General features: G+C 34.5%; 1 protein-coding gene across 3 annotated transcripts in view; it reads left to right on the top strand.

Annotated features, from left to right (window-relative positions):
* Positions 1–11,831, top strand: part of FOXN2 (forkhead box N2) — a 69,087-nt gene extending 57,256 nt beyond the window's left edge. For all 3 annotated transcript variants that reach the window (XM_032292176.1, XM_032292177.1, XM_032292178.1), the window contains 2 exons: positions 5,885–5,953; positions 7,503–11,831. In XM_032292176.1, coding sequence (XP_032148067.1) covers positions 5,885–5,953; positions 7,503–8,026 — 593 coding nt within the window. In that variant the 3' untranslated portion in view covers positions 8,027–11,831. The remainder of the gene's footprint in view (positions 1–5,884; positions 5,954–7,502) is intronic.
* Positions 11,832–12,773: the final 942 nt, after the last annotated feature.

Here is a 12,773-nt window from a genome sequence, read left to right as displayed (position 1 = left end):
TCTAGACACCAAGGTACATCAGTGAACAAAGCAGACAAAAATGGAACTCACATTCCAGTTAGTAAATTTTAGTAGTTATACTAAAACACTTGGTATACTACAAACAGATATAAAACTAAGGTAGCTGATTGTGATGATAGGAAAATATAAATCTGAGATTTGTGTCTTATTGAAATGAAACTAAACCAGTGGTCCAGACAGCTTAAAGTGTTGGTAGTTTATTGAAATTCTTCTTCTGCTTCAAAGAGTTACAAGAGACAGCTTCTCCATCTGGATACTCTGCAAATGTGTATATTAGTTTTGATAGAGACAACAAATCCTTTTGTAGTTACTATAGAGCTTATACCGTTTAAATTATTTCTATAGTTCTCATGGCATTCCTTACACAAATAGAATCAAACAACAGAAATGTACTCGTCTTAGAACCTTACTCTCACATGGCTAAAACTGGTGTCTTTTAATTGTTTTCTCAATTATTTTTAATAATTTCCTAACATCAAGATTAAGGAACTATGAACCAGGAAGTACAAATTAACAGGTTTTGTTATTGTTGTTGTTGATTTTTTGTTTTTTGAAACAGAGTGTCACTGTCGCCCAGGCTGGAATACAGTGGCACAATCTCAGCTCACTGCAACCTCCACCTCCTGTGTTCAAACGATTCTTCTGCCTCACCCTCCTGGTAGCTGGGATTACAGGTGTGCATGACCTCATCCAGCTAGTTTTTGTATTTTTAGTAGAGATGGGGGTTCACTATATTGACCAGGCTGGTCTCAAACTCCTGACCTCACGTGATCCACCCACCTTGGCCTCCCAAAGTGCTGGGATTACAGGCATGAGCCACATTCAGCCAAATTTACAGTTTTGACATGGTTTTGTTTGAACCAGATAGGAAATCAGTAGCATGTTTGAAACTACCAAATTTTGGTTCTTTGTGAACCGGGTATGTTAGATAAAATAGCTAATAGTGTTACTGTTTTTAAAAACAGAGCCACCTTTAAAATAGCATAAGGCACTTTATCAACGAAAAAATACCGTTATGAAGTGTTTTCAAATGTGACAATAAACAAATGAGTCTTCAGTTTAAATTTAATAGCAAAATTGGCTGAGCACAGTGGTTCATGCCTGTAATCCCAGCACTTTGGGAGGCCAGGATGGATCCCTCGGGAGTTCAAGACCAGCCTGGGCAACATGGTGAAACCCCGTCTCTACAAAAAATATGAAAATTAGCCTGGCGCGGTGGTGCGCACCTGTGGTTCCAGCTACAGGAGAGACTGAGGTGGGCAGATCACTTGAATCTGGGAGGTGGAGGTTGCAGTGAGTCATGATTGCACCACCGCACTCCAGCCTGGATAACAGAGTGAGACACTGTCAATAAACAAATAGCCAATCAACAAAAATAGATTTGGCACTATAATTAAAAACTGTTTGTAAGTTATACCCAAATAATTTTTATTGCTTTTGTTCCATGAAGTTCAAGATTGTACCTTGGACAAATCATTGATAATTGGGTGTTCTTGATTATGATGGTGCTTTGGGTCATTTCTCTATCGCTTATTTTTAATGTTGAAGTTAAACTTTTTTTCAGAGTTAATTGACAAGGCATTGCAGAAATCATGCTTATAAATTTTAAACAAATAAGATATAGTCAAAATCCTTTTGCAAAGAAATGTTTGGTTTCACAAAGTTAATTTCATGTTGGAGAATTCAAATCAATTTGGCTATAGTAAGTTATCTACGGTAAATAAATCTATTTAAAGAGTATTTTTCCTACCATTTTACTGTTATCGAAACAGTACTTAATTTTCTTTTCACTTTAAAATATTCAGAAATGGTGTTCATGTAGCTTTCTTATCAGTTTTAGGTGTTGTGTTTCAAAAATATGTTCTTATAACATATTTGTTATAAGAAGTCAAGTTAGGCTAGGCATGGTGTCTCACACCTGTAATCCTAGGTCAGGAGTTCAAGACCAGCCTGATCAACATGTTGAAACCCCATCTCTACTAAAAATACAAAACATTAGCTGGGCGTGGTGGTGGGTGCCTGTAATCCCAGCTACTCGGGAGGCTGAGGCAGGAGAATAACTTGAACCCAGGAGGCAGAGGTTGCAGTGAGCTGAGATCATGCCATTGCACTCCAGCTTATATGACAAGAGCAAAACTCCATCTCAAAAAAGAAATCAAGTTAGAGATAAACTAATTATTTTAGTAAGAAGATTTTATAGGTGCTTCATTTATAAGACAAATTTCCTGTAATTGGTTCCTCATAATGTATTTCCTTGCTAGATTCTCTCTTTCCTCTTTTATAAAATTGGAAAGAAAATAAATCCTTTTTTAGTAAAAGAAAAACTAGGCTGGGCACAGTGGCTCACATCTGTAACCCCAGCACTTTGGGAGCATGGGGCAGGAGGATCACTTGAACTCAGGCAACATAGTAAAACCCTTTCTTTACAAAAAATAAAAATAAAAATTAGCCAGGTGCGGTGGTACATGCCTGTGGTCCCAGATACTTGGGAAGCTAAGGTGGGAGGATCCTTTGAGCTTGAGAGTTTGAGGCTACAATGAGCCATGATTGTGCCACTACACTCCAGCCTGGGTGACAGAGTGAGACCTTATCTCAAAAAGAAAAAAAAAGAAAGAAAGAAAAATTCATTTGGAAATAATCTGTCTGTTGGAGCTTTTGCATAATGCCAAGCAAGTTGTTCCCTCTGCAAGTACACCTGGCTTAAGGCAGTGAGTGGGGCCTGAAATTCAGCCCACATTCCATTCTTCTAGCTGTGTGCCTTTAGCAGGGAAGCATTCACCTGGAGGAAGATTTGCCTTTTTTCCAGTTCACACAGAGATACAATATGGGCTACTGGCTGCATCTTTTCTTCTTCAGACATGTTAGAATACTGAACTCAAACAAATTGTCTCAGGCTTTATCCAAAAAGACAGGAATTGGAGAGGTCATTATTTTTGCTAGCCTCTTGGCTGTGGCATGTGGACATCATTGATTCAAATCCTTTCCCTCGAATATCATTCTTTCCCTCCCTGAGGTCTTTGCCCAACTGTAGCCTGCCCTCCTGAGGGTTTCCCTGACCTCTACATTTAAAATTGTAACCACTTTCCCCAATACTTTCTATTTTTCTTTCCTCTTAACTTTTTTTAAATTTGTTGGCCATTTGTATCTCTTCTTTGGAGAAATGTCTGTTCTGATCATTTGTCCATTTTTAAATTAGAGGGTTTTGGTTTGTTTGTTTTTTCCCTGTTGAGATGCTTTAGTTCCGTGTATATTGTAGATATTAATCCCCTGTCAGATAAGTAGTTTGCATATATTTTCTCCCATTCTGTAGTTTGTCATTTCACTGTTGATTGTTTCCTTTGCTATGCAGAAGCTTTTTAGTTTGATATAATTCTGTTTTTTTGCTTTTGTTACATATGCTATTGAGGTCTCATTCATAAAATCTTTTCCCAGACCAATGTCCTGAAGTGTTTCATCTTTGTTTTCTCCTGGTAGTTTTGTTTCAGGTCTTACATTTAGGTCTTTGATCTATTTTGAGCTGATTTTTGTATAGGGTGAGAGGTGGGAGTCCAGTTTCATTCTTCTACATATAGATATATCTAATTTCCTTTGTACCATTTATTGAAGAAAGTGTCTTTCCCCCAATTAGTGTTCTTCACACCTTTGTCAAAAATCAGTTGGCTGGGGCAGGTGCAGTGGCTCATGTAATCCCAGCACTTTGGGAGGCTGAGGTGGACAGATCACATGAAGCCAGGAGTTTGAGACCAGCCTGACCAGCATGGTGAAATTCCATCTCTACTAAAAATATAAAAATTAGCTGGGTGTGGTGGCACACCCCTGTAATCCTAGCTATTCGGGAGGCTGAGCACAAGAATTGCTTGAACCCAGGAGATGGAGGTTGCAGTGAGCCAAGAAAACTCCACTGAATTCCAGCATTGGCTATAGAACAAGACTCTGCCTCCAAAAATATATATATTTTTTTAAAAAATCAGTTGGCTATAAATACGTGAATTAATGTCTAGGTTCTCTGTTCTGTTCCATTGGTCTATATGTCTTATTTTTATGCCAGTACCATGCTTTTTTGGCTACTACATCTTTGTAGTATATTTTGAGGTCTGTTAGTATTTTGCCTCCAGTTTTGTTCTTTTTGCTCAAGATTATTTTGCCTATTTGGGGTCTTTTATAGTTCCATACAACTTTTAGAATTATTTTTATATTTCTGTGAAGAATATCATTGGTATTTTGATAGGAGTTGCATTGAATTTATAAATTGCTTTGGGGGTAGTGTTGTCATTTTAACAATATTAATTATTTCTATCCATGAGTATAGAATGTCTATTTGTATTCAATTTTTTCTAGGTATTTCAATTTTATTTTTTGTAGCTATTGTGAATGAGATTGCCATCTTGATTTTTTTCAGCTAGTTTGCTGTTTTGTGTATAGAGAATATTACTGATTGTTGTGTATTTATTTTGTGTCTTGCAACTTTACTGAAGTTATCAGTTCTAAGGGTTTTTTGGTAGAGTCTTTAGTTTTTTCTATATATAATATACCATTGTCTACAAACAGGGACATTTGACTTCCTCTCTTCCAACATGAATGCCTTTTATTTCTTTGTCTTACCTAATTGCTCCATCTAGGGCTTCCAGTACTATGTTGACAAAGAGTGGTGAGAGTGAGCATCCTTTTCTTGTTTCAGTTCTTAGAGGAAACGCTTTCAGCTTTTCCCCATTCACTAAGACGTTAGCTATGGATCATAAAGTCACATTTTACTTGGGGAAAAAGAGGTATAGTATTATGCGCTGTTTCATAGCAGCCAACATCTGATTTACTTAAGCCTGTTAATGTTATCGATAACAGTAGCATTTCCTACCTTAAGAGTGTTTATGGTCTAGTTGGAGAGAAAACAAGTCAGTATCTTCTTGGCTTTATTATCTGTAATCACTTATAAATTAGACATTGAAAGTAAATAGGATATCTTTATGGTAATAAAAATTTCCAGCTTTGAGATACGGATTAGAAATTTTGTATCTGAGTCTTACTTTATATTTGTTTTTGTAAGCTAAAATTTATAAACATTTTCTAACTTTTCTAATTATTAATGGTTAATTGAGATTATACCATTTTACTTTTCTTTAGTTATTCAGACTAATATATCACCAAGATGAAGAACTTATAGCAGTATATATAAGTAGATATGAGAATATAATAACTTTACCTGTAGTAGAACCTGCTGATTTTACCAATCTTTTAAAGCCCATTTTTAATGGAGTGTCTATTTGATTTCATGAATATTCTGTAAATCTGTAAGTTCTTATAGGCTTGTGTATGATCATGACTAAAAACATTACTAATTATTTTTGTTTCTGCATAATTATTCACTTAGCATTTATAGATTTACATGACCTAGATTGACCAATTACATATTTTTGTCTCCTGAAACTGGCATGTAATTAACATAGTACTTCATAACTGCGGATATGCATAGGTAATAGTAGTATTCAAGGTAAATGCAAAAAAAAATAAAGGAGTAATGCTGTACATTCTTAGCTAATTTAGTCTGTTTAAGGGAAACCTTACTGAAATACAGTTCAAGTTTTCATTTTCATTGTGAATAAAGAAGAGAACTTTTATTATTTATGGTACCTCTCTATCTCTTTTATACAATACTGTTCACGGAACTGTTTCATGATTGTAAGTGAACAAAATCAGACTTCAGAATAATATATAATATCTCATTTTTGTTTAATATATGTTTATGCTTTCTTCTTAGTAGAATATACACCAGAATTTTGATACTGGTTATCTTTGGGTGCATGCAAGTACTTATAATAGCCTCTCTTTTATAAAGAACATTAATATATGTTATTTTTTCCCTTTTTAGAATCTGATATCGATGCTGCTGCTGCAATGATGCTTTTAAATACTTCTATAGAACAAGGAATTTTAGAATGTAAGCAATCATTTTTTGAAAAAAATTTTTAGTGCCTTTTCAAATTTAACTTAAATTGTAAAATAACTTACAGGCAAAATTACTTCTTTCCAACCAAATTGTATCTTAATCTGAGTAATTCTGTTTCTGTTTTATTATACTTTCATTAATTTATGTGAGCAATTGAGAGATGGAAGTTAATGCCATGATTTTTTTTACATTGACCAAGAAATGAAGAAAAATATAACATATTTAGAAAATAAGCTTGAAGAGCTAAATGTAAAAATGAAAACTATAAACAAGAAAATATAGTAAGTAAAGTATATTTGTGAACTTGGACTAGGAAAAGCTTTAATATACAAAATGCAAAATCCGTAAAGAAAAAAATGGGTAAATTTAATAAAACATCAAAATTGTAGCCTTCTGGTCAGACATGGTGGCTCATACCTGTAATCCTAGCACTTTGGGAAAGAGGCTGAGGCAGGTGGATCACTTGAGACCAGGAGTTCCAGACCAGCCTGGGCAACATGGCAAAACTCCATCTCTACAAAAAATATAAAACTTAGCCATATGTGGTGGTGCATGCCTGTAGTCCCAGCTGCTCGGGCCACTGAGGTGGGAGAATTGCTTGAACCTGGGAGTCAGAGGTTGCAGTGAGCCATAAGCATGCCACTGCACTCCAACTTGGGTGACAGAGTGAGACTCTGTCTCAAAAAAAAAAAAAAAAAAAAAAAAAATTAGCATTCTGACAACAAAGTATATCTAAGAAAAGCTTACATAAAATGCTAGAGACATGTTTTCTCCATCTATAACAAAGGATTTCTATCAAGTATATACATAAAAGAATTCTACAAGTAAGAAATAAGAAAACAGTTCAACCAAAAAGTCAGCAAAATATATGATGAGGTGGGTCTTAGAAGAGGAAATGTATGTGGGCAATGCACATGTGAAAAGAGGTGCAACTTCTCTAGAAATTGGGGAAACACAAAATGAGACAATATCGAGATAACATTTTTGTCCATAAAATTATAAAAAATTTAAGTGATTGATAATAGTGTTAAGTAGGGAATAAGTTTTGTTATACACTGTTGAGAGTAAATTGGTACAGCCATTTTGGAGGGCATTTTGAGAATACCAATTATAATTTAAAATGTATGTATCCCTTAGCAATTTTTTCATATCTCTTTTTAAAAATTACTTGCATATATTCAAGAAAAGGCATCCGGAAGGATTTGTATTGCAGCATAATTTATACTAATGAAAAATTGGAAACAGCCTAAATATTAACACGGAATTGATTAGCTAAACAGTGGTACATTCATATTGAGGCATTCTTTGTTAGCAATTCAAAATAGATGTTCAATGGAAAAGTCAAGACATTGTTAAATGGTTTTTAAGTGTTTCAAATTAATACTTGCAGAATGATACGTTCTGGGTAAAAAAGTAAAAAATCTACAAAGCATCATTAATCTAAAATAGTTACTCCTCAAGAGTAGTAGAGTAGTTTAAAATGGTCTGTTTTTGCAACCAAATACATTTGACCTATTGATGGAAGTTTTATTTTCCACAGGTGAGAAGCCTCTTCCTATTAAAACAGCATTGCAAAAAAAAAGGAGTTATGGCAATGCGTTTCATCATCCCAGTGCTGTACGATTACAAGAGAGTGATTCTTTAGCCACCAGCATTGATCCAAAAGAAGATCACAATTACAGTGCAAGTAGCATGGCAGCACAGCGTTGCGCATCCAGGTCTAGCGTGTCTTCCCTGTCTTCTGTGGATGAGGTGTATGAATTTATCCCAAAGAATAGCCATGTGGGAAGTGATGGCAGTGAAGGATTTCACAGTGAAGAAGATACAGACGTTGATTATGAAGATGATCCTCTTGGAGACAGTGGCTATGCATCACAGCCTTGTGCAAAAATCTCTGAAAAAGGGCAGTCAGGCAAAAAGATGCGAAAACAGACATGTCAAGAAATTGATGAGGAGCTCAAAGAGGCAGCTGGATCTCTGCTCCACCTTGCTGGAATTCGTACCTGTTTAAGTTCCCTAATAAGTACTGCAAAGACACAAAATCAAAAACAACGGAAAAAATAGAAATACTTAAAGTGTGGCAATACTCTTTCACTTAATTCTTTACAAGGGATATCAAAGCCATAATGGACTTCGTTAGTTTTAGGGTAGGGAAGGGATACTAATTACTTACTTCTTTCAAAACATTTTTGGTTTTTAAAATTTTTATTAAACAATTGCTGTCAGGATCATGCCTGATCGGAAATATATGATGTGAAGCCCTAAAAGCATAATTTTTGTGATAAGTGTCTCCAAGATTTGGAAATTTTTATATAAGGATATCCCCAGCCTCTGTCTTAAACTTGTAGGACAAAAATCCTTCCCTCTGTTAATATGTTGGAATGTAAGATTTGGTGACTCTCAATTTTTTTCATTTTCTTTTCCAATCTGTAACTATAGTTACTGATCCAGCTAAAAATTTTGCTGATGTCTTTTTCATATACTTCTCTCCTGACACATAGTCTGGTAGGATAAGATTGATTTTTTTTTAACTTTGTCTTATTTTGTTTTTAATTATTTTTTTGTTTGGTGTGAGCAAAGTCAAACATAAATTTAAAAACATCCTGATGTTTAGAAAGTTTCTTTTGGTTACATAGGTAGAGAATACAAAAAGGGTTCTAAGATTTAGAAAGGGGAATTTTGTGGTATCATTTCATCTAAGAACACTCCCAATTCCTATTACGATGGTAGATTTGAAGTGTTTTTACTTCACAGATACTGCATAGCATTTATTGGGGCCTTTATTTCTCTCCCAAGGTGCTTTGCAAACATTAAGTTTTAGCCACTAGCTGCCTTTGTTGAGTGTAAGTTATCCAGTGAGAGGAGATAGCCAATAAAATATGTTATGGAGTACACCCATTTTGACACACTTGTAATAAGAGAATCTTTCATTTGCCTGCCGCATGTACTGCATTCTGAGAATCTTGTAACAGGAATGGAGTGTAATGAAACATTTTGAGTACTGATTACATATGTCATCATAAGTAGGTCATTTAGGAAAAAACTTCTGTCCAAGCTTTGTATGATTAAATTCATAAGTATACCAAATTAAATGTTAACAGATTTAGTGCAATTTTACAGGCAAAATACTTTGATGAATTTCAAAATTCATCTAAAATTGATCTTATACAATACACCCTTTTGAGGACACAGTGTAATAACCTTTAGTGCCATTGATCCATGATGAAAAGATTTTCTGGTACTATTTCAAAAATGCTTTGACTAAATATCTTAACTATTTGAACAGTCTGCTTATATGAGACAGTTTTTCATAGTATCATTTATATAGTTTGATTAGATTATTTGGAAACAGGATGCTAAACTAAACTTATTCATTGTATTTTTTTTTTTTTTACAATGGTGGAAGCACCTTTTCAAAAGTTCAGTCTTATGCTGCATCCTAAGTCATAGACAATGATCTTGTTTTCATTATTCTGATAGATTATGTACATATGTACACATACATACACAACATGCACAGTCAAGGTAACAATGTTGACTTGATGCTTTTAGCTGTGTCTATGATTATAAAGCATTATTTTAAGAGACAAATATTTTAACTTTTATTTCAGCAAAACTGTCATGATTTTAAAAACTTTTTTTTCAATTGACAAGACTTGAAGTCAGGCTAACAGTATTAATGTTCTCTGTTCTGTTTCCATGTTAAATTTAATTTAACCTGGATAGCCACATTAATGAATTGGTGCTGTCAAAATACAGTAATTTTTAAACTTGTTAATGAAAAATAGCATACAGGCTAAGGTATTTGGGTTTTTTCTTTTTATAGGTCACATCTACAGAAAATGACTAAACCGAGTTAACTTTTATTATAGACAGTGAATAAAACACCAAAAAACCAAAAATGCTTTAACCACAGTATAAATTATAAAAAGATTACACATATCATTTTAATAACTATTTTTAAGTTATTTACCATAGTCTTCTGCATAGACTTTAGGAACAGTGTTTCAGTGATCTGGTACCAGTTTATTTTGTTCTGAAATTCTATATCACAAATGTGCCACTTGGTTTCTATCTATTAGATAATTACTCTTTAGAAGAAAAGGAAAGTGATCTAAGAGAAGCAGAGTTAGTTCAGGCTCTAGTAGGGATCTTCAAAGTTATTTTGTCTTGATGTATGTAACAGTAATTCTTTACATCTTTTGAATTTTCTCTTCCTTTTTATGCACTCTTCCCACAAATTTAAATGTTTAAGTTATATTCATCACTAGCAAGGATGATAAACATTTGTGCACTGAAAGCTAACAGGGAGAAGTTACACAATATTTTACAGTTTCATAAACATAATTTAGTGCATCACCTTCCACTTGCTAATTTAGCAAGTCAGTTGTTTTCAAAGGGGCGAGCCTTTTAAATTATGGTCCTCCAATTACTCCTTCCATTGGGATTATGCTTATTCCTCAGGTGTTTTGAGAAACATGGCTAATAACCACACAATTAAGTAGAGTCATTCCAAGTTCTATGGACTGGAAATTGTATTCCCAATAATATGCAAATTTTCCTGTAATAAAAACAGCTTGGAAACTCCAAGGAAGTTCACATGTTTTCCAACATATCCTAAAACGGTGATTTAAGCTAACATATAATTTGCCCTTCATCAAAACAATACAAGTTTTGTTGCAACTGATTCCAGTAGATCCCTAGTAAAAAGCTTTGATTCAGCACAATTGTTCATCTTTCACATCCCAAATAGAATCAGTGTTTCTTGAATATATATTTTTGAAGTTTTTTGTGCAATATATTACTAAATCAGTTATTATTTTACTTTTCAAATTCAGAGAAAGAAAAACAGATTACCTGAATTCATGGAAAAGGTGGATCACCTCCCTTTTTCCATCTTCAAGCCTTTCCTGTCCTCATAGCCAGCATGACTTCTTTTAACTTGAATTCCTTTGTATATAGTATAGTTAGGTATATATATTTTTTCTTTTGCTACTTTCTGAGGCATTATGTAAAGAGTTCATACTAGATGTTCACTTCAATATACTTTAGCACAAAGTCAAACTAGAGAATGTGTTAAAGAGGGAATGTATGTGTCTTGGTAGACTAGGAGGCCTTTCCCAGCAATTTAAGCAAAAGATGTGAATACTTCACAAAGCTGTAAAGACCATTGTCTTAAATACTACAACACCTTAACACCCTTTTGTGAACGCCATAGCATTTATTTAAGAAACTTTGAGGCTTTCTGGTTTACATATATGTTATAGGTTTTTTTTAAGTTTGAAATGTGTAAGCTTTGATTTAAACCAAGTTTACTTCAATATGTTAATGATGTAGTAAAAATATTTATTGAAAGGCAAATTGGAGTATTTTAATATTATACCTGCCATTTTTTTTTCTTAAAGCATATTCTTTGCATCTAACTGCCAGTGCCATTGTCAAAACTTATTTTTTAAATTGTTGTACATTTCTTATTAAACTAAGTGCTTAATTTTAAAGTATTATGTTGCCATCATATAGTGTATAAAAACGTATAATTGCCAATTCATTGTAACTATTATTTATTTTTAAATGAAAGTGTAAGAATGCTTTCTGATTCAACAAATTTGTTATCAAACTGTTTTCTTATTCTTTTTTCTGATGTCGCGTAAAAATTGTCCCAGTTTGAGTTATAACTGCCAATAGATGACCAGTCACAAGTGAGCCACTTCTCCGTTGCCAGTCTTTGCTCATATTAAAAACAACTTACAAACGCTTAGTTTTTGTATCTAATCTCTGGTTATTAAAATGTTTATAAAGTTTATTTTTACCAAAGAGAAGCAATCCATTATGACAAAGTATTGCATAATAAACTTTGTTTTATAACATTTTTGTGCTTTATCTGATCTTTTGTAGGATAGAGTGGGGACAGGGGCAGGGTAGTAGGGCAGATGTGGTGGCTCATACTTCTACACGCATTTTCCATACAAAGTTGGAGTCAGGGAAATGAAAAAATAGTTTCATTTCAAAAATTTTTTAAAGTACCATTTTTTGTGATTTTTAGATGTTATCTTAATTATTGAAAGCTAAAACAACATTAAGTTATTATCTTCCTAAAGTTGAACTTCTTTTCCTGTTGATTTACATATATCTGAAATATTTTTAAATATAACTGGGAAAAATGGAGTAGAATGTGAAACCAGCCTGGCCAACATGATGAAACACTGTCTCTACTAAAAACACAAAAATTGGCTGAGCACGGTGTCTCATGCCTGTAATCCCAGCACTTTGGGAGGCCAAGGTGGGCGGATCACCTAAGGTTGGGAGATCAAGACCAACCTTACCAATATGGAGAAACCCCATCTCTACCAAAAATATACAAAAAATTAGCTGGGCATGGTGGCACATGCCTGTAATCCCAGCTACTTGGGAGGCTGGGGCAAGAGAATCACTTGAACCCGGGAGGCTGGGGCAAGAGAATCACTTGAACCCAGGAGGCAGAGGTTGAGGTGAGCCGAGATTATGCCATTGTACTCCAGCCTGGGCAACAAGAGTGAAAGTCCGTCTCAAAAAAAAAAACAAAATACAAAAATTAGCCAGCTATAGTGGTGAACACCTGTAATCCCAGCACTTTGGGAGGCCGAGGCAGGCAGATCACAAGGTCAGGAGTTCAAGACCAGCCTGGCCAACACAGTGAAACCCTGCCTCCACTAAAAATGCAGAAATTAGCTGGATGTGGTTGTGGGTGTTTGTAATCAGCTACTTGGGAGGCTGAGGCAGGAGAATCACTTGAACCTGGGAGGTGGAGATTTCAGTGAGCCGAGATCATGCC

Source organism: Sapajus apella, unplaced genomic scaffold (genome assembly GCF_009761245.1).
Source record: "Sapajus apella isolate SASKATOON/1434 unplaced genomic scaffold, GSC_monkey_1.0 scaffold26, whole genome shotgun sequence".
NCBI lineage: Eukaryota > Metazoa > Chordata > Mammalia > Primates > Cebidae > Sapajus > Sapajus apella.
Note: the sequence above shows the minus strand (reverse complement) of the source record. Positions and strands in the feature narration are given on the sequence as shown.